Source organism: Odocoileus virginianus, chromosome 8 (assembly GCF_023699985.2).
Source record: "Odocoileus virginianus isolate 20LAN1187 ecotype Illinois chromosome 8, Ovbor_1.2, whole genome shotgun sequence".
Classification (NCBI taxonomy): domain Eukaryota; kingdom Metazoa; phylum Chordata; class Mammalia; order Artiodactyla; family Cervidae; genus Odocoileus; species Odocoileus virginianus.
In genome coordinates this window covers 17,912,181-17,934,696 of record NC_069681.1, presented here as the reverse complement: position 1 = coordinate 17,934,696, position 22,516 = coordinate 17,912,181, and the positions used below count along the sequence as shown (strand labels likewise).

At 39.4% G+C, this 22,516-nt stretch overlaps 1 protein-coding gene and 1 pseudogene across 16 annotated transcripts in view; both read right to left on the bottom strand.

Annotated features, from left to right (window-relative positions):
- Positions 1-22,516, bottom strand: part of SETDB2 (SET domain bifurcated histone lysine methyltransferase 2) — a 103,865-nt gene that overhangs the window by 61,036 nt on the left and 20,313 nt on the right. For 15 of the 16 annotated variants that reach the window (XR_011489001.1, XR_011488999.1, XR_011489000.1 and 12 more), the window contains 7 exons: positions 18,047-18,163; positions 15,740-15,909; positions 14,028-14,247; positions 13,403-13,502; positions 11,942-12,035; positions 9,532-9,842; positions 5,733-5,821 (listed from right to left, as the gene is read on the bottom strand). Coding sequence is in view for 13 of the 16 variants with exons in the window: in XM_070471262.1 (XP_070327363.1) it covers positions 5,733-5,821; positions 9,532-9,842; positions 11,942-12,035; positions 13,403-13,502; positions 14,028-14,247; positions 15,740-15,909; positions 18,047-18,163 (1,101 nt within the window). In the remaining 3 variants the exon portion in view is untranslated. Of the gene's footprint in view, positions 1-1,724; positions 5,156-5,732; positions 5,822-9,531; positions 9,843-11,941; positions 12,036-13,402; positions 13,503-14,027; positions 14,248-15,739; positions 15,910-18,046; positions 18,164-22,516 lie in introns of those variants that run through there. The other variant, XM_020904012.2, reaches the window with a different exon arrangement.
- On the bottom strand, positions 5,830-9,525 carry LOC139036288 (small nuclear ribonucleoprotein G pseudogene; annotated as a pseudogene).

Genomic DNA, 22,516 nt, shown 5'->3' with positions numbered 1-22,516 from the left:
AGTCTCTTGTCTGTTCTCTTTTGTTCCCTCCAGCTCTCTGGCAGAGCGCAGTCTCTGCTTAATTCCAACGTCTCCCTCCCCTTCTTGTCAGTACTCACCGGGAGAGGCGGGTATAGATTGGGCTGTTCGGCCAGAGCCAGATCCTGGAAGCGTTGGCCAGAGGCTTCTGCCACTGGGATCGGAGCCCGCCGAGGTGGTGGCTCCACGACCTCCAGGAGAGCTGGTGGAGGAGCAGCAGCAGCTGCAGGAACGTCATCTGGCCTTCAATCGGCATTACGGCGGCCTCAGGTCTTGGTGGAGCACTGGGCCGGCGGGCGCATCGTCATGCAGTATAGGGGAGGGGCAGGTCATCCTCGTCCAAATCCTGCCTCATTCCAGAAGGAGGAGGGGGATTGGCGTGTCTTCACCTGCAGGTCGGCACAGCACAGCCGAACCAGAACACCACGTGGCCCAAGACTGTTTTTTCCTTAAAGTCCGTTCTGTCTTGGTGGGCTTGATCAGGTGCGGATGAAAACACAGATGGGTTAAATATCCCATGTCCCAGGCCGTCTCTGGAAAAGCCAATTCATACTCACTTATATATATCCCCCTCCTTCTAGCCTAACAATTTCAAGGGAGGTCAAGAATTTCACAGCAGATGGGATACCTCCTGGGGGAGGGCATAATACGAACACACAAGGACGTTTTCTATCCTAAAAATCTCCTGGCAACCGCTGGTAATAATTTTCCCTGAGACGGTGTGGACACACCTCCTAAACAACCTTCACAAATTTCTTTCCTAAACGCTAGCACGCTCGTTGACCTGTGTACCAAGCAATCACCACTTGCCTATTCCAGGCTCCTGTGGGTCTGTGCCCCTTCTAGTCCCTCCCAGGGGGATGATCAGGCCCCCTCTTCCACCCTGTTGGGTGGGTTCTTCCTCACCTGAGCACTCAGTTCCCCTGCTGCCATCCACTACCTGCTAACGTGAAAGGTCTGGGCATTGAGAAGCAGAATCCTTCCAGAAGGCAAGGTGCCTTGCCCCCTCTAGAAGATTCAAGTCACAAGGCCTCGGAGTAGTCCCAAATGGGACTTGTCTCCTCGAAGTGAGGAGTTTCCCGGCCAATGCACCAAATGTTGTAGCCACGCCTTTCGGGAAACAAACTCACTCAGAAGGACAATGCAGATAGTGGAGTGTAGTTTATTACACTGGTGGGCCCAAGGCACATTCTCCTTAGTCAAGGACCTCGACCAGTTTTTGTGAAAACCTTATATACCCTAAGCGTACGTGTCCAAACCCATTTCCTGAAAATCCCGTGAAACTAGTCTTAACAAACGAAAAAGAAAGATACAATCAAAGTTAACCCGTGATTCATAAGCCTTAAGCCTAGGTAGCTAACAGTGGACAATTATCGATATGCTTGTGGTCATACCCCAATAAGCATAATAGAATGTATGATTCTATTCCGTTACACAGATAATAGGGTATTCTTTTAGGAATGGAGAACCCTGGGGCTCTTCCATCCAGGCGGCCTGGTTTTCCAATCGGTATGTCGTTTCCATAGATACTGTGCATATAGCTCAAAGTCCACAGTCCGGCCCAAGATGGAGTCCGGTATTCAAGATAGGTTCTGTTCTGTTTCCTCCTTCACTTGGGGAACTGAAATCCCACATGCCATGCGGCACAATCAAAATTAATAACACTCCACCCCCCCCCCCCAAGTATTAACTGAGTGCAATGCCAGTTTCCAGTGGTAAGCCTTTATTTAGCACCCATAGGGTACACAGCACCATACAAGATGAGGTTTCTGGCGCACGGAACAAATACACAAAAGAACACAGACGCGGGTGATTAAGTCGCAGTTACAAAATAAGTTGCTCTGTAAAAAAGAAACATGTAATAGCTGGTGGTTTGCTGAGGCAATCAAAGGAAAAACTTCTGGAAGTCTTGCTTTTTGAGCAGGTTTTGAAGAGAGGAAAGGAGGCAAATTGGGGATAGAAAAGAGAAACAGGGTTAAAAAGGATAACTTAGTCTTGACCAACACACATGAATTACAGAAGAAGGTATGTGGAGCAGCAAAACAAGAGAAAAGGGCAGGCTCTGGCAGCAGTTTTTTGCCTTCAAGCAGTAAGACTGACTCCTTGCCAGGCCAAAAGGAAAGGCCTAAAGAGACCGAATAAAAGATTGAACAGCTCAGCTGGGCCAAGTGAAGCAGGTGAAGGGCCCCTTCTCCCACTGTCAGGTCATAATCTCAGCTTTTCAGTGTTTCACTCTCAAGGAGGAGCAGACTGCCAAGGTCGCTAACTGAGGAAAGCCTAAATCCTGAAAGACAAAGACCAAAGGAAACATACAAAGAAAACAGAAACCTTGTGGGTCACAGAATATTCAGGAAGAAAATATAGACACGAATGCCTGTGTGTGATGTACTATATAAATATTATTTTCCAAGAGATAAGATACTGCAATCATGAACCAAAAATAGGATACTATTGAAGAAAAAAAAAACGTTCAAAGAGAGCTCTAGAAATAAAAAAATGAGACACCTCCCCCCCCCAAAAATAAAGAAACCAAAAAACCCACCACAACAGACAAATTGGAAGATTAAATTGAGGAAATCTCCCAGAAAGTAGAGCAAGAAGACAAAGCTGGAAATTAACAGAGAAGATAAGAAAATCAGAGAACCAATCCTGGAGGTCTTATGTCTGGGTAACAGGAATTCGAGAAAGAGAGAACAGATAAGGTATCATTAAAGAAACACTTCAGTTCTCTGAACTGAAGAACAAAGTTTTCAAATTGAAAGATCCCACCAAGCACCTAGTATGAGGTATAATAATAGACCTTTACTGGGAATAGAACACTGGGTCAAAGAGATTGCTGTAAGGCTCAAGAGAGAGAAAGACTGGTCATGAATATAAAAGATAAAGATTGGCCTCTGACTTCCAATAGTCACTCTGAAGGCCAGAGGTGAGAACATTTTCAGATTTCAAAGCAGCAACACTGGAATGTAGCAGGTATATTCAAAATTGGGTATGAAAGCTACTCATGAACTCTCTGTCCTGCCAAAACAGCAATCAAGTGTAAGGGCAAAAGAACATGTTCAAACATATAGTCTCATTTACCTCTCATTTTTTCCCTTTCAAAAGGTACTGGAGGATGGTGCTTCACCCATAAAGTGAAAGTTACTCACTTGTGTCCAACTCTTTGTGACCCCATGCCCATATGTGGCAGTAAATCAATGAAAGGAGAAATAAGGGGATTTAACTAGAAATAAACCTGACATTGGAAAGACAAAGGGAATCTCTAAGATGCTGACAGGAAATGACAACTGGGAACCAGTACAGATGAAGAAGATCAAGATGTCAGCTCTCTGTACAAATTTCCTACACTTTCCAAGTGTCTTCACTTTATTTCAGTGCATTGCCTAAAATTCCTGCATGTTTACTGTGAATAAATGAACTTCTCAGCTTTCCCCATTTGTCTATGGCTGTCGGGTTACAATTTCTTGCTCCCTTTCCTAGCTCTTTGGTTTCCCACTCTCTAAACCACCTTCAAGGTAAATTTTTATTTAGTTCAATATTTTTAAGAAATTAAATCCAGTACAAATTTAGATTCTTGTTTAAAAGGTGCTGCTGCTGCTGCTAAGTCACATCAGTCATGTCTGACTCTGTGTGACCCCACAAATGGCAGCCCACCCAGGCTCCTGTGTCCCTGGCATTCTCTAGGCAAGAGCACTGGAGTGGGTTGCCATTTCCTTCTCCAATACATGCATGCTAAGTTGCTTCAGTCGTGTCCGACTCTGTGCGACCCCATGGACTACAGCCCACCAGGCTCCCCTGTCCACACACGGGATTCTCCAGGCAAGATACTGGAGTGGGTTGCCATTTCCTTCTCCATTGTCTGAAAGGTAACCAAAGGTAATTAAACCCAGAAGCAAGCTGAGAAAAAAGAAAAAAATAAACCCTAAAAAAAACAGAACTACTTCAATTACTCCTTTTTGAGCTAGTATTCCCATGCTGGCTCCAAGGGTGGGGAGAATTTCCTAACAGCCAAATGTACATCTTAGTTACAGATAAAGTTAGTTTTAACTCTCGGAGACTTTCACCCCCTTTCCACTACATGATCATGGTCAGGAAACCTACAGCAGAGTAAATCTTTCCCTTTTTCTCTAGGAAAATAATTTGCACATCATGCCCAGGCAAGTCCAATGGTCTGTTTCAGACTTTTTCAACAAAATTGTTCTAAGTGAAATTCTTACCCAGCACCATCTCTTCTGGCAATAAATAAGCCACGTCTGACTATTCTCTTAAGTTTCCTTTTCTTACGGTTCTACTCTGTCTAGAACAAAAATATTTCAGCTCCTCCAAGTTTCTATTCCCTCTTTTCCTGTGTTTGTATAGAAGGAGTGAAGAGAATCTGTGGAAAAGAAGTTTCATTTCAAAAAGTGTGCCAAAACTTTCCCCTAGGAGAGTTTCTCTTCTTTCTCATTCAAGTGGACTTACAGGACACTATTTCATGGAGCTTCTCCAATTAACTTAAAATACTTGGAAGTAATATGCACAATATTAATATTCTTCAGGCTCTGATGCCCATCTTATGGCTCACAATGGTAAATTATTTGCCAGGAATTAAACATAAATAAATTTTGTAGGTAAAGAGGTGAAATTTGGCCCTGTGGGCCCTGAAAGTCAAAGATAATAATTACAAAAACAGCAAGAAGTGCTGAAATCAATTGTGACACTTGTTCTTCTGAATATATAATTTACAAATAAGTTACAAATTATATAGTGCTATTTCATATAAAATATACACATTCATTCTACTCATGTATAGTTGAACAGCAGTAAGAATAAAGAGATAGACTATGCATATGAAAATGTCCTTATTTTGTTCCAAGCATTTCTAAGTAATGCAAATAAACTCTCCCAATAAGGGTAAACTGAGAGGAATTCTCTTGACAGATCGTAATGTAAATTAATTCCACTGACCAGCGGGGATTCTTTTGCACGGCCCTAGTTTCAGCTTGATCAGCTGATCTCATGAGCAGGCATCAACCAGATTTATAGTATTTTTTTCCTGCACTTGTTAACCCCACACTGGCAGAGGATTTCTTTCTCAGGCATAGTCCCAGCTTCATAACCATAATCCCATGTTAGTTCTGTTCTCGCTTTCACATACCTGGAAAGTAGAAATTTTAAAAATAATCACAGATTATCTTGAATGAACCAAATTTTACTATAATCAATTTTCATATTAACATCATTAACCCTCCTCAACAATATGGTTTTCTCTCTCCAACATCCACTACTTAGGAATGTTCTTTTATTAAGGATAATCATTTGAGTTTTATTTCAAATCTATTAAAATCCCAAATAAGAAGAAACTCATCAATATCCACAAGGGAAGAAGTGTGTTTTTTTTAAAAAGAGTGGGCCCCAGCAATGTGCTGAGGCCTGGGGAGGTAACCGTGGGTAGTTTTGACTTAAAAGATGTAGCATTCTGCATCATTTACTCTCTGAACTGAACTGGCTGAGACCTGCAATTCTTAGCCTTTTTGGACATTAATTCTAAGAGGAAATAAGAATTAAAATTTCAACTATTTAAAATTTTATCGCCTCTAAACATTTTGGGATGACTGAGTATTCTAGGGTACCAGAGAGTTGGGGCTATAGCATATATCTTATTTTAATATTTTTGTACTGTTATTTTTAAAGTCACAATTTCAAAATTAATCATATTAAAAATTTTTTCAAACCTGTTGGTGAAGAACGCCACCAAGGGAAAACTTCTGTCATGTGTTTCTACAAAAACATTCTGTACCGAAAGATTTGGGCAACAACTATGCTGTTAACAAAAATAGACAAACACATAAGTTAGATATAGCATAAAGTCTGATACATTGTTCTTTGAAGCATTAGAATACTATTCTGTTTCCAACACATCTTACTTATTTTTATTTCTTTTTTTTTTCTGACTAGTATGCAAAATATCATAGCTCATTACAATTTTGTTGATTGTAGGAATTCATTCAGAAAGCCCTGTTTTGACATTCTTACACCTTGCCAGTAGAAATGAAAAATAGTAAAAACTCCTATTTATCATTATTATAAATGCATGTATCTTTTGATTCAACAATCCAGTATCTGGGAGTGTATTCGACAGATATATCTGCATATGTATCCACATAAGATTATTTACTGAACATTGTTTTCAACAGTAGAGGACTGGAAGCAATCCAAATGTCTATCTAAAGAGGATTATTTAAACTTCGGGACAGCCACACGTTGAAACCATATGTACCTATAAACAAAAAACAAATGAGGAGCTCTGTGTACTCAAACAGAAAGATCTCCAGAGTATATTGTTAACTTAAAACACAAGGTGTAGGGCACTGAATGTAACATGTTATCTTTTAGGTAAGGGGTAGGAATAAGAACACATCCTTACACTTACTTGTATTTGCATAAAGAAACACTATAAGAATATACCAAAAAGTAATAAAAAATGATTTTACTATAGAGGGTGGATTGGGGGCAGGGTGAACAGGGGCAGAGTACATTATTTTTAAAACAAAACAAAAAGTTTAACATGAAGAATATGTTATGACCTGAATTTTACATCATAGTCAAACAGATCCTTTGGAAAGGGTATCTATGTAAGTAATTGATTTCTCTGCTGAACACACCATTATTTATTGTTTTTCCAAGGCTTCTAACATGGTGATAATAACTATTTCCTATCACCACCAATTCAGTGTTATTTTGCTGCACATGAGCTGTTATTGCTACACAGTCATCTATCACCAGATTCATAAAGGGATCGAATCCCAGCAATATTTCTCAGACACATTTACCACTGTTAGATTTCAATGATAACTTCCTATCATCCATACATTTTTTTTCAGTTTGAGCCTGGTGAGCTTTACTTAGGGTACCTACTTGGGAGGGTCAGAGCTGCTGTGAAACAATTCTGTTTGTATGTATTCTCTAAGGTGTTCTATTTTATTTAAGTTTTTAAATCATGAGACTGGATTATCTATGTAGAAAATTAAATTTAAAAAGACAGAAAAGCCTTGTTTTTCTCCTCCTACAAACAAGGGGGGATCTAGATAGTGAGACCAACCATAACATTCCAGTGCAGCCACTATTCAACGTAACTGACTGGTAAGAAAGCCACGACAGTTCTTTGCTAGGGATCATTCTTTACTGATCTCCTGGCTCTCCTGGCATGTTTAGTAGCTTCCAGCATGTTTGGCAATAGTGTAGAAGTAGTGAAAGTGCAGGAGACCCAGGTTCGATCCCTGGGTCAGGAAGATCCCATGGAGACAGGGAATGGCAACCCACTCCAGTATTTAGAGAGGATTCTCTTGTTAACCAAGTATCCTAACTAGGAGAGAGAAAAAGAAAAAGGCCAAACAGATTTCTCTAGAAAGAAAAAAAAGTTCTCTGGTTTCAAAGATTTTCTGACTTGAGAGTACTTTTTCCTCTGATGGCACATGAATTACATGTAAAATGATCAGTAAACATCAATTTCAAACCATTCAAATGTCACATTTTGAAGAGGTGTTGAGGGAATTCCCTGGTGGTTCAGTTCTTAGGACTCTACTTGCACTGCAGAGGGCACAGGTTTGATCCTTGGTCAGTGAACTAAGATCCTGTGAGCCTAGTAGTACAGCCACAAATAAATAAATAAATAGGTCTTCAGTTTAGCAAAGGAAATACATAAAAGAATCTTGGGCTATGCATGCTTCCCATTATTTTAAGGGAAAAGTCAAAGCTGCCCATCCCACTAACTGAACCCCTCAGTTAGGAAGAAGAGCTCTGATACAGAGCAAAGAGGAAAATTAAGGCCATATCCAGAGATCAGTGAACCTGAATGGAGCTTTCCAAAGGATGTGTGGAGGCTATCACAAAGTTCCCGTCCTGCTTCCACAACTCCTCACCACCCTCCTGGGTAGGGTAAGTCAGAACAAAGTAGAGCCCAGAGAGTAGGAGGAATGCAGGTGGCTTCTGCACGGTCCAGCTGGCCAAAGACAGGACAGTCTATATACACTGGGACTAGTGGTAAAGGTATTTTTCTTTTTTTCCCTGGAAAATTTCTGGGACTATACATTCTTTGAAAAGCATGTATGATGGTAGGAGGCAGGAGAGACGAGACTGGCAGTCTGATGGGAAAAGCTAGCTCCAATTCCACCTTACACAGTAGTTATGGCCAATAATACAAAGTATCCCTTTCATCATGAAGATGCCAGGAGTCTTAAGTGTCAATGAACCTTGTGAAGTGAAAGTTGCTCAGTCGTGTCTGACTCTTTGCAACCCCCATGGACTATACAGTTCATGGAATTCTCCAGGCCAGAATACTAGAGTGGGTAGCCTTTCCCTTCTCCAGGGGATCTTCCCCACCCAGGGATTGAACCCAGGTCTCCGGCATTGCAGGCGGATTCTTTACCAGCTGAGCCACAAGGGAAGCCCAAGAATGCTGAAGTGGGTAGCCTATCCCTTCTCCAGTGGATCTCCTTGACCCAGGAATAGAATGGGGGTTTCCTGCACTGCAGGCAGATTCTTTTCCAACTGAGCTATCAGGGAAGCCCAATGAACCTTAAATCAGAGAAATCATAAATATTCCTCTATATAAATGAAAATAAGTCTCATTACATATATCCCAAACATACACAGAAACAGCAAATGACTATGGCTTAGGAATAAAAAAAGAGTAAGATAGTAAAATGCAATATTCTGATAAACGCACTGGTTTTCTGTACTAAGCCACTGCTGCTGCTGCTGCTAAGTCGCTTCAGTCGTGTCCGACTCTGTGCGACCCCATAGACGGCAGCCCACCAGGCTCCCCCACCCCTGGGATTCTCCAGGCAAGAACACTGGAGTGGGTTGCCATTTCCTTCTCCAATGCATGAAAGTGAAAAGTGAAAGTGAAGTCACTCAGTTATGTCCAACTATTAGCAACCCCATGGACTGCAGCCTACCAGGCTCCTCCGTCCATGGGATTTTCCAGGCAAGAGTACTGGAGTAAGTTACCATTGCCTTCGCCAGTACTAAGCCACTAAATCACTTAAAATTTAGTGAGAGCAGTAAAACCTAAGTGCTCCCAACTAATTTTTTTTAATAGAGGTATTTCTGAATAAGACCTTCTATTATATGAGACACAAAAGAAAAACTTATTCTATGTGCCCCATTGTTTTTTCAAAGGAATGCATCTTAAAAGCCTTTCAGTAAATATATATGATTTTCTTACTTATCATTTCTTATAGTTTCTTTAAGCAAATGTTTACTGTGTGCTAGATACTGTTTAAGCACTTTATATATAATAAATTTAATCTTCACAGCATTCTAGACAGTTATTAACTCTGTATTATTGAAGTGGGAAATACAGCATGGAGGGGTCAAGTGAGACGTCCCAGGTCATATAAGTAGAGGACTGTCATTCTAATCCAGGTAGTGTGGCTTCGGAATCTGTCAGTCATATTTTCCTCATGATTTTGTGAAGAAGCCTAGGAAAAAAATGTGTTTAGACAAAGGAATCTCAGCCCACATACTCACATTAAGGAAGCGGCCCACATTTCCTTCTTTTGTGGCATCCAATAAAAACACATTCCCTTTATTGAACTTCTCTAGAGAATCAGATGAAGCATCCTTGGTTTCATTTGGTAACTCTTTACCACAAAAGACCTGCTGGTTTTGACATGCTGGAGACTTTTCCTCTTGGGGCTTTTGTATTTGAGCCTCGTTCGTGTCACCCAGTGTGACTGCTTGGTGACATGTGCCCCCCGACGGAGTTTCTTCTCTACACTTGGTTATATCTATCACATCGTTGTCTTCAGAATCTTCAACTTGGTTTGAGCTTGAGTCCTCTAATAAACATTTTGGAAGGAATTGTCAGGGAATATAATTGGCTGAGCAACACTGCTGAGAGTAACAATACTAATTAACTGCAAGTTAATTATTGCTAATCTGTACAATGTATTAAGGTACACAGTACTTCAGTTTTACAAATGAAAACTCTGAGCTTCTGAAGGCTTAAGGGATTCACTCAACTAACTAGCAATAATAATGAGAAGTGGGGTAAGAAACACAGAAACATCTGATTCTGAAGTCTACCTTCTTTCTACTACCTAACAATGCCTTTTTATGAATCTGTATACATGTTGCTTCCTGTTACTATATTTAAGCTCTACTTACAAATTGACTTCTCTTCAACTTTGGACTCTGCATTTAAATATATTCTAGACAGCTGTAACAGAGAGGGTTTAGGGAGCATTTTAGGCCTTTATGATACCAATGAAAGGCTGGGGAGACCATGATAAGAGTCACCCACTCTAAGGCCCAGGAGCAATAACTACCGCTATGGATTTTGTATATGTTTTTGCTGGATGATCATTCAGTTATTACACTTTTACAAACAACAATACTTTAGAAGATTAACTGCTTATTTTTCTTATTCAATAATGCAAATAATTTTCCAAAATATTCAAAAGTGTGAAGGCATGTCAAATGGAGTACATAAAATTATTGTTAAAAAGTCATTTGTGCCACCTAATTCAGTGGCAGAAAGAAATTATACTTTTCTAAAATTAATGTTTTTGATGTAATCATAACTGTTTCTAGCTGCTTTTTCCTATCATGGGTTACTTGCAGTAATATTAATAGTACATAACTAATTTTGTAGTGCCTGCTATGGGTACTGTAGTGGTCAATGAAAACAACAAAAGAACCAAGAGCAATAGTATTCAGATGACTTTCATGCATTAAATGGTGATATATCAGAATGTTGTCCCCAAATACACATTTTTGACATAAGAACTATTTTGAGCTAAGGGCAATTTGAGCTAAGCAGTAATACAGGAAAATCTCTCAGTCCTCTCCCCTCTCTGTCTAAAAACAGGATATAAATTTACAAAGGTGTCCTTCTTTCTATTAATACTAGGAAGGTGGGGAGTTGGGGGTGCATATGCCAAGGAAGCCCAAAGAGAGAAGAGGCCATGGTCAGTCAGTTCTTCACAAAGGGTCATGTCTCAGCAACATCTCTTCACTGAGAGATATACTGAAATGCAAATAAACTAAAGTCCAGTTTTGTCAGGTTTTAATATTAAATTGGGCTTCCCTTGTGGCTCAGCTGGTAAAGAATCCGCCTGCAGTGTGGGAGACCTGGGTTCGATCCCTGGGTTGGGAAGATCCCTGGAGAAGGGAAAGGCTACCCACTCCAGTATTCTGGCCTGGAGAATCCCATGGACTGTACAGTCTATACCATGGCAAGACTGGTAACACAGAGACGAGCACTCAGGGCAGCAATACTTTCACTTGTTATTAAGCATCCTCTGGGGCAGCACTGGCTGGAATACTGCAGGAGAACGTCATGTCTTTATTTTAAAGGAGCCTAAATAAAGAGTTAGGAGATGGCTGTGCTGGGCAGGGCTTCCAAAGCCAGAGATGGACTGTGAGTTGTCCACACTATTCTCCTGCCCAGCATCAGGTCACGGCTGGCATCTAGACCAGGGGTCAGCAAACTTCTTCTGTATGGGGCCAAACAGTAAACACTGTGGGCTATACCATCTCTGTTGTGAGTATTCAGCTCTGCTACTATAGTGTTAAAGTAGAGACAATATGTAAATGAAAGAGTGTGGCTATCTTCTGATACAATTTATTTAGCAACACTGAAATTATAATTTCCTGTAAGTTTCGAGTGTCACAAAGGATTATGTATCTTCTCATCTCTTCTCAGTTATTTTAAAAGGTAAAAATTATCTTAGCTTACAGGGCATACATAAACCGGCGGTGGGCTGGATGTGGCCCACAGATCACGGTTTGTCGACCTCTGATCTAGACATATAGAAAGCCTTGTGATGAATGCAGCATTTTTGTAACAGTGTCTGAAAAAATGAGCTACAAGTATTGAGCAAGAGAGACAAAAAGGCAGAAGAGGCAGGCAACCACAGAATGAAACAAAGCCTACTTCTCGTTTCCTTGGCTTTAGAGTTCAGATGTACTTGAGCTGGATTAAGTTCCCCATTATCTTCTGAGGCGACAGACTCTGAGGAAGTAAATCCCTTAAAAGAAAACAAGGAAGATGTCTTTACTTTCTAGGTTAGGAAAAAGAATTTAAGTTAGCAGTAAGACCTCTTTCATCAAGTATCAATCTCCACAGACTGCAGCAATTAAATTAGTTTTCAAAGACTCAAAGCTGATAGCCTGAGCAATCTCTGACACGATGGAGCCCTTTTAGCTGTGTTCTACTCCCAGGCATTTTAGTGAGGCACAGCTATGAGAATTATAAGGACTGTCTAGACATTCTTGAGGCATTATAAATTCAAAATAAAATACAAATACCGACAGGTATGTTGGTATCCATCAATTCTGATACCAGATGATAAATTTGGCTACCACTATAAGATGTGCAAAGATTAAAAACACTCTTTGGCTAGTTACTTGAAAGAAAAGGTTAAAGGAGCTGCCTATCTCCATGAGTTGAGGACACTGCAATCACTTTATATGGTAATGATAACTTTCAAAAAGGGGTACTAGGTTTACCACAATGCTTGGCATGCAACACATTTGACCATTACTGTTCTCATCCATGTACTTCAACGGTCAACATGTGTTGAGCACTTAGCTGGGTGTCAAACATTGTGCTACACTAAGTTTCTAACGTTATCTCATTTAACCCTTTTAATTCTGAGACAGATACTATTATTCTAATTTTACAGAAAAAGAAATGCAGACAGATGTTAACCAGCTAGTTAAGGTGCAGTACTGGAGGGCAAACCAGCTCTGTTTGATCTGGCCCAATCTTCACATAATGATGTGGAATTAAGGAGTTATCTTCTGTATGTTACTAGGCAGAGGGCAAATATTTATGTACCACCTACGTTAGAATTTTTATTTTTCACCAACAAGCCGTGAACTACCCTTTTGTCTGCCTATTCCATTTCTTGCATCATTCTCTAAAGTTAACAGTTTCTGACTAGTTATTCCTCTCAGGACAGACTGAAAAGTGTATCTTCAGAGGCTATCATGTAAAGTGCTGCTTTCTGGATGGTTCTCTCATTAGACTGCTTCTGTTCTTTCTCCTACATCTCACAACTATATCTCCTCAACCTAAATTACTCCACCCTTCTTTCTTATGTAATATTATCACTTTAGCTTCTTCCATGAATTCCTACACTCTATAGCTCTCAGTCTCAGTAGAATACACTGTCAGATCATGATCAACATTCTCCTTCTATATCTAAGTTGGAAACATGCCAACTGTTACTTAGGATAAATGTCAGTAAAAATCATAGTCCTAACACTTCAATAGCACCACATTACAAAATAATAAAAGAAATCCTACACATTATTAAGTAACACAAACAATTTGAATTAAGTAGTAGTTAACGTTCTCAGAAGGGCACCATATATGTTTTGCACTTTTTACCATATTTTTCCCATTGTGTTGAATAATGACCGTCTTGGTTTTAGGACTTCTAATGACTGAATGATACCGAATTCTTGAAATGCTGTTATATTTCATTCCTCTGAAAAGGAAAACAAAGTTGTTCTGTAAATCACTAAAAATGCTCCCTACTGTGCCCTGAAATATAGACAGCATTACTGTTATGTAAATATTCATTAGAAATTAATCTAAATTATAACACCTATGCCTACTCTTCACTAGAATAATCATATTTTAAAGTTAATCATTCTGGAAGTATATTTAAAAAATGAAGAAAATCTAAGAAAACCTTTGCAAATAAAATGGTGACAGAAAATAAAAAGAACTGCCAAAGTCATGACATCCATAAACAATCTGATTAAAGTCAAAGTTTTTAAAGATGAAGTTTCACAGCTGGAAACTGAGGAAATACAGTATGTTGGTTAGATTTTTGAATTTAAGTGCCCTAGATTTCTCAGTATTAAACTTACAACTATGAAGCAAATTGATATATAGGAGATACAGAAGTTGGAGTAGAAAGTAAGAAAGAAGAAAAAGAAAGAACTACTCTTAATTGGTAGTAAACAGTATAGCTCAATCTTGACTGGGTTCCTACGATCTCACTCACATAACAGGCTCTTTGGTATTACTATGGAGCTTAGGTGGATACTCCTGAGTCTCCATACTTCCAGGACGTGCTTCCAGTTCTATTGGGATAACTTCAATCTCACAATCTGTAACTTCTATTTTCCTCTTTTTGGAAAACATATTTTTCATAATATTCTCTTCTTTTCCATTTTCATCAATAGCATCAGGTTTCTCAGTGTTAGATCTGCTTAGTAATCTTCCTAAAAGAAAAAAGTAAAAGAGCTAAATATGATAAAAGGTAATGTAATTACTAAGCAACAAAAGGGCATCTCTTCTGCTCTATTAGAACCGCGTATGGTGTACCTCATTTCTATAATGAAGATAAACATTAATTCATCCCAGGATACTACTGTGAGAAACAATAAAAATAAAAGACCAAGAAGAGATTTCATCTTCCAGTACATGAAAAAAACATAGGAACAAGTATTTGTCTGTTGTGAAATAACACAGAAGACAAAAGATTGAGCTACAATAATATAAAACAAAAATACAGATCAGAAAGCACTCCAGGAAATTAGAGAGGTGAACTCTAGTCTTACAATTATAGCCTCTGTATCTAGTTATGAATGCTTTATCATTTAAAAACTTTATTTATAAAGTGATGTATTTAAATCTGTGGTGATATGTGCCTGTTCTCACCTTAAGCCTTAATGTAATCAAAAGGTTAGTCTGAAGTTTATGCATTTTCTTTCAAGGAACTTAAAATTACAGTTAACAAGTCAAAATTAACAGCTAGATTAGAGAGATACCCTTAGGTGCATTTTCTAGCAATGTAGGTAAAGTCAGTAATACTTCCTGGACACCATCTGGCACTTTATGGTAAGCTAACTTTTATCAAAGAGTTACTCTGAGAAATATGAGAGACAAATGTCCAGGCAAGTTGTGCAGTATGTGTGTCTGTAAGTGGGATGTGCCAGGGATCCAGCTGTGACTGTTCTGAACTCAGGATTCTTGCCCTCACTGAAGTGAACCTGGAATTCCAGATGAGGAGGACTGCTCTGGTCCCTGCTGCCTGGGGTCCCACATTTCCTTCAGACTGCCTTGAGAGCCACATTTCACCAACCTTTCTCACTTCATGGTACACACAGAAAGTGAGGACTTTTGCCTGACACTCTGGGGTAAAAGGAAGAGACTACTAGAGATGGACGTGTCTGGCCTGTGGGCTATGACCTGAAAGAATCAGTAATTGCACGACCGTAACACACCGGGGGGAGGCTTTGCTCAGAACATGGGCAACTCTCTACAGAATCCCTGAAATGGAGTGAACTGCCTTGACTGAATCATCACTTAAAGGTATTCATTATAACATTAACTTGTTAAGTTCTAATAGCTCAAGATGTTGATGAAGACAGTCTTTGACCAATTATCTTTATCTTAGTAAATCAGTCATTTTTCTATTTAAAAGTTTTCTTATTTTATCCCGAAGCATCTGCAGCCACAGAGACCAAAAAACAAATCTCATGCAGTAACCCAAGTTTTATCCTTTAGCGTTTCTTTTCTGGAACACCTGGCACCTCCTAACACATGTCATCCCTTCAGTGCTCAATTTCCCAGTCACTTCTCATCTGATGCTCCTCTTATATTGTCGCTCTTGTCCTTGCTATAAGATCTCAGTGGCCCTGACTAGTAAAATGGAGATTCAGAAATATAGATCTTACCACAGCGTAATGTGAAAGTAAACCTTTGCTTTACCTGAATAAATGCAAACAAACGTCCCTCTGTCAATGTCATCTAGACAGCGCACTCCCCATCCCTTCTTCTCAGTTTTGAACACTTGTAGCCTTACTTGAGGTCCATGCTGGACAACTCGGTTTTGACATATTCGCCGATCACACTTGCATAATAGGCTGCATTCATAAATGCTTGTCAATAAAATATACAAGAGAAAAATCAATTAGACATCTTAAATTAAAAGCAAAAGCACTTTCTATTGCTACCTCACTAATAATTACTGAGGGAAAGAGACTAAGTGTGAAGGCTCCCAGGGCTAGACTGCCTAGTTCCCATCACAGCTCCAGCACTCACTAGCTGCGTGACCATGGATTTAATCTCTTTGTGCTCCAATTTTCCATCTTTAAAATGGGTATTATAGGGTACCACCATATAATATGGATTATATGGCATAGGGTGGTTTTGTGAAGATTAAATGAATTGGGTAAGTCAGACAGAGAAAGACAAATATCATATGATATTGTTTATATGTGGAATCTAAGAAAATGGTATTAATGAACTTGCTTACAAAGTAGAAATAGAGTCAGAGATGTAGAAAACAAGCTTCAGGTTACCAAAGGGGAAAGTTGTGGGGGGGATAACTCGGGAGATGGGGGTTGACATATACTCACTACTATACATAAAATAGACAACTAATAAGGACGTACTGTACAGCATGGAACTCTACTCAATACTCTATAATGACCTATATGGGAATAGTCTAAAAACAAGTGGATAGATGCATAACTGAATCACACTGCTGCATAGCCACAACTAACACAACATGGAAATCAACTACATTTCAATAAAATTTAATTTTAAAAAAAGATTAAATAAGTCAGTATTTACAAGGTGCTTGAGACAATGCCTGGCACAGAATAAGGGCTCAGTTCAGTTCTGTTCAGTCGCTCAGTCGTGTCCAACTCTTTGCGACCCCATGAACCGCAACATGCCAGGCCTCCCTTGTCCATCACCAACCTCCGGAGTCTACCCAAACTCATGTCCACTGAATTGGTGATGCCATCCAACCATCTCACCCCTCTGTCGTCCCCTTCTCCTCCTGCCCTCAATCTTTCCCAGCATCAGGGTCTTTTCAAATGAGTCAGCTCTTCACATCAGGTGGCTAAAGTGTTGGAGTTTCAGCTTCAGCATCAGCCCTTCCAATGAACACCCAGGACTGATCTTTAGGATGGACTGGTTGGATCTCCTTGCAGTCCATGGGACTCTCAAGAGTCTTCTCCAACACCACAGTTCAAAAACATCAATTCTTTGGCACTCAGCTTTCTTTACAGTCCAACTCTCACATCCATATATGACCACTGGAAAAACCATAGCCTCGACTAGACGGATCTTTGTTGGCAAAGTTATGTCTCTGCTTTTTAACATGCTGTTTAGGTTGGTCATAACTTTCCTTCCAAGGAGTAAGCATCTTTTAATTTCATGGCTGCAATCACCATCTGCAGTGATTTTGGAGCCCAGAAAAATAGTCAGCCACTGTTTCCCCATCTATTTGCCATGAAATGATGGGACCAGATGCCATGATCTCAGTTTTCTGAATGTTGAGTTTTAAGCCAACTTTTTCACTCTTCTCTTTCACTTTCATCAAGAGGCTCTTTAGTTCCTCTTCACTTTCTGCCATAATGTGGTATCTGCATATCTGAGGTTATTGATATTTCTCCCAGCAATCTTGATTCCAGCTTGTGCTTCCCCCAGCCCAGCGTTTCTCATGATGTACTCTGCATATAAGTTAAATAAGCAGGGTGACAATATACACCCTTGACATACTCTTTTTCCTATTTGGAACCAGTTTGTTGTTCCATGTCCAGTTCTAACTGTTGCTTCCTGACCTGCATACAGATTTCTTAAGAGGCAGGTCAGGTGGTCTGGTATTCCCATCTCTTTCAGAATTTTCCAGAGTTTATTGTGATCTACACAGTCAAAGGCTTTGGCATAGTCAATAAAGCAGAAATAGATGTTTTTCTGGAACTCTCTTGCTTTTTTGATGATCCAACGGATGTTGGCAATTTGATCTCTGGTTCCTCTGCCTTTTCTAAAACCAGCTTGAACATCTGTAAGTTCATGGTTCATGTATTGCTGAAGCCTGGCTTGGAGAATTTTGAGCATTACTTTACTAGCGTGTGAGATGAGTGCAATTGTGTGGTAGTTTGAGCATTCTTTGGCATTGCCTTTAAGCATTAACAACATTTATAAGACTAAATAGGCCACAATGATAAAGTACCCTCCTTCAAAGATATAAACACCCTGCAACAAATCCACAGTGTATCTTACCCAGTAGGTATCTGTCTCTCTAGTCTTTTATATTTATATCCAGTGGTTATTTTATTACTTGACAAGGGGCAAGTCTTGGAATTCCTTGCTGTCAGTTGAAGACACGCACATTTTGTTCTAAAAGGAAGACAATGGACGGAGAAGTCAGAATAAAAAAGCATCAAGAGATTCTCTTGACAAAAGTATAAAGAATATAATTGTTTTTAAAACAGTTGTTTGGCTCATGGACTGTTAAGATTTCTTCCCTAAATAAAATAGGCCTCTTTGAAAGACAACATTTACCAAAAGTTTATAAATAATTATAAACTGCCCTGTACCTTGCTTGCTCATGAAATAGTTAACTATATGAGTTTTAACATTTCAAAATGAACTCCTTTCATTTCCTATTCAGCAGAAGCTTCATTGTGACAATTCTTCCAGGTTTGCTCTTTACAATGGATAAACTTAAACGTGTCTAGCTCAAAAGAACTTACATAATTTTGTATATGTTTTATATTATCTCTCTCTCCAATGACATAAAAATAGATTGAGGAGACTGATGCCATGTATCTGGCTACTACAATCTGTTTTTCATAGCACTGCTAAGCAGTAAACATGAAAAGCTAAAAACAAATTTCCTCTCTAACTACTGAGATGACTATCTATCATGACAGGGACTTAACACTCAATAGGAGTAAGGAACCTGGGTATCTCAGCTATAAACCAGATATGTGACTACTGGTTAAAAATCTCTTGAATCTCATCTCCTGTGTTAAATGGCAAGTGACTTTAAGATCGTTTCCTCTATGATTCACTTCAGTATTTTTCTGTACATATATAATACAAGTCAGAGTGGTAACTACCGTTTGCAACAGAAAAAATAAGCAATAAATTGATTGATTTGGATTCTATTTACAAATGTAGAAATCTATTGTTGCTTTTTCAATATGAGTTTGTTTGCAAAGTTTTTACAAATGTAGAAATCTATTGTTGCTTTTTCAATATGAGTTTGTTTGCAAAGTTTACAAAGTACAGGCAACACAAACAATAACACTCATTTTGACCACACAGAATCAGCTGTCATCGTTTTGTCTAGTCCTTTCTCTTATGTATATACAGCTGACCCTTGATCAGCATGGGTTTGAACTACACAGGTCCACTTATATGTGGATATTTTTCAATAGTAAATAACACAATACTACATAATCTACAGTTGGATGTGGAATTATGGATGCGGAACTGCTTATGTGGAGGGCCAATTATGTTACATGTTATATTTTTGAGAGCTGGCACCCCTAACTCCTGCATTGTTCAAAGTTCAACTATAATTTACAACATATATACTGTATATATGATCTTCCTTAAAAAAAAAAGATAAAACTAAGCTCTCAAGACGTTTGGTGAGGCATCCTTTATACTTTTACATATATATTTACCTACAAACAATACAAGGTATTGTTTTTAAAAATTACCATAGTTATTATCCTACAACTTGTCTTTTCATTCAATATAATGCTTTTCAGATCCACCTTTTTAACTTTTCCACAGCACTGAGAATCACAATTAAACTGCTTCTAGTTTTCAATACAACAATGCTGCAACATCCTTATTCTTCTGTCCCTGTCTAAGCATCTCTTGGTTAGCAGCTTTCATATTTTTGACTACGACTCACAGCAAGAAATGTCTTACATTTCTAAGAAAAGATCCTACAGAGGCATGCATATTTATATGCGTGTGTATATGTAAAGTAAGAAACAGCAGTTGAACATAAGTATCTTATCATTGTACTTTCTGTACACATGGTACTTTCTGTCCAATTTAAAAGATTCTAGTTACAACCCGTTAAGTGATTTTACACCCTACTAGACTTAGAGCTTGGAAAACAATGCTCTAGGTATAAAAATACTATTGTTGAAAAGTAGGAATGCATATCTTCAACTGCTGTGTAATTGTTTGAACACCCTCTTAACACCCCCACCCCCCACCAAATAACTGTCTGGCTTGGTAGTACAGAATTCCAGTTTTATATTTATTTTCTTTCAGCATTTTAAGCTAATATGCCTTTTTGTCTTCTCTTATTTTTGATGGAAACTGCCTTGTCAATATATGTTTTCTCTTTTCCACCTGCTAGCATATTTACTCTTTGCCCTAGACACTTGTGAAGTTGCATCATGATACATTTAGACGTACCATTATCTTAGTTTCCCTTCCTAGCACACAGTAGGCTTTTTCACTCTGAGGACTCCTATCTTTCTTCAGTTCTGGAAAATTCTCAGCTATTATCTCTTTGAATGATGCTCTCTTCTCAGAGGTATGTTAGAATTTCTCATTGATCTTTCATATTTTTCAACCTGCAAATTTTTTTTCCTCGTATCTTTATCTCTTTGCATTCTGGGAGAACCCTTTAGTTTTGCTTTGCTGTTCACTGATTGTTTCTCCAGCTATACCAATGCTACCATTTAGTCCATCTATTTAGTTTTTTTTTTTAACGTGTTTATTTATTTATTTGTCTGCACTGAGTCTTAGTTACAGCACTTGGGATCTTTAGTTGTGGTCTTTAGTTGCATGCATGTGAACTCTTAGTTGAGGCATGTGGGATCTAGTTCCCTGACCAGGGACTGAACCTAGGCCCCCCTGCATTGGGAGTGTGGAGTCCTAACCACTGGACCACCAGGGAAGTCCCTCTATTTAGTTTTTTATTTCCATAACCATATGCTTTATTTCTCATATTTCCAAATGGCTCTTTTACTTATATAGTATAGTTAAAAATAATCTCCTTCTCATTTCATGGATATTAATAATTTACCTCTTTGGACATTTTGAACATACCTATTTTAAAGTCTCCTCCAGTCACGTTCTACATTTATCTCTGATTCCCCAGGTGTGAACTCTGCCGTGTGCTGGAACTTGCGCTGCCTTCACGGCCCTAACGCCTCTGTGTGCTCTGAGTGTGCAGGACTAAGCCTCTGCAGAGGTTACTGCTGGGTGCTCCTCTACACTGGCTGCTCTGGCTCTGACCCGCGGGCTTCACAGCTCTAAGCCTGGTTGGTAGCAACGCAACGCTGCGATTGCAGGCCCTGTGACTTAGCAGCCAACCTCCTAGCCTCGGGGAGGCCCCGTCTCTGGCCCCTCCCCTGAGAGCTCGGGGCCCACTCTCCACCCAGCACGGGACACGTTCAACTCCCAGCACCGTCAGGGTTAGGATCCCTGGCCACAGTGCTCGTGTCCGATTCCAGATCCCCGCGAGCCTCAGCTTCTGCTTCTCTTGCGACTTCTCTTGTAATCTGTGACCAAGAAACGAACGCATGTATGCTGGTGGTACACGTTACATGGGGATTCGTTTCTACGGTCTAAGGCAAAAATCACACACCATCAAAATTAGTTTTTAAAGAAACCTTGTTAAACTAACCATAAAGTACAGTAAACACTGTCTAACCCAACAGTTAGTTTTTTCCTCTAGCACTGAAGGAGATTGAGCTTGGCCAGATGTAGACAGGTTAGAGGCAATGCTTAAAAACAACAATTTATATTTAAACAGAATAAAACCTGGCACAGTGAAAGGTTTCCTCTATAACAAAACCTAAAGGAACTGGGCCAAACTAGATTTATGTATCTCATCTCACACTCCTAACTGACAGGATGGTTAAAAACTACTATCTATACATTTTAAATTAATTCTCTTTATCTCTCTCATGCATTTTCTTTTTCCTAGTATAGGCAGCTAAGTTTGCATTAAGTTAAATGTACATATGCGACTCTGCTCTACCAATGCAAACCTACAAATACCAGTAAATTATACACCTTTAAAACAAAATGGTTTTCAAAGTCTTAATATATTAGAACATGTTTTCATTTTTTTATGGAATGTCAATTTTGGGATCAGGAGGGGCACCATTAACTTTCAAAAAAAGGAGCAAGGAAAAGATATGTGAAAGTAAAACATGACATATAACAGTTAAGAGCACAGGAGAAGGAAATGGCAACCCACTCCAGGAATCTTGCCTACAGAATCCTGTGGCCAGAGGAGCCTGGTGGGCTGCTGTCCATAGGGTCGCATAGACTCGGACACGACTGAAGCGATAACATGCATGCATTGGAGAAGGAAGTGGCAACCCACTCCAGTATTCTTGCCTGGAGAATCCCAGGGATGGAGGAGCCTGGTGGGCTGCCGTTTACAGAGTCGCACAGAATCGGACACGACTAAAGCGACTTAGCAGCAGCATAGGTTCAAATCCTGGTGCTTAAATTTGTTGACCTTACACCTGGTTTCGCAACTTCCTCATTCGTAACATGGAAATAATATTAACTACCCCATAAGACTTTGTGAGAACTAGACAAGAAAATAGACGGAAAGCACTTGTCAGTGTTTGGCACAGTTACATGGCAATAGCTCTAATTGTTGCTATGAAGAGTTACAGTAACAGATTAAGGGAAAAACTTATCATTGCAAGAAATAACTCCCAAATTAATGAAATAACTGGTGAAGAGTTT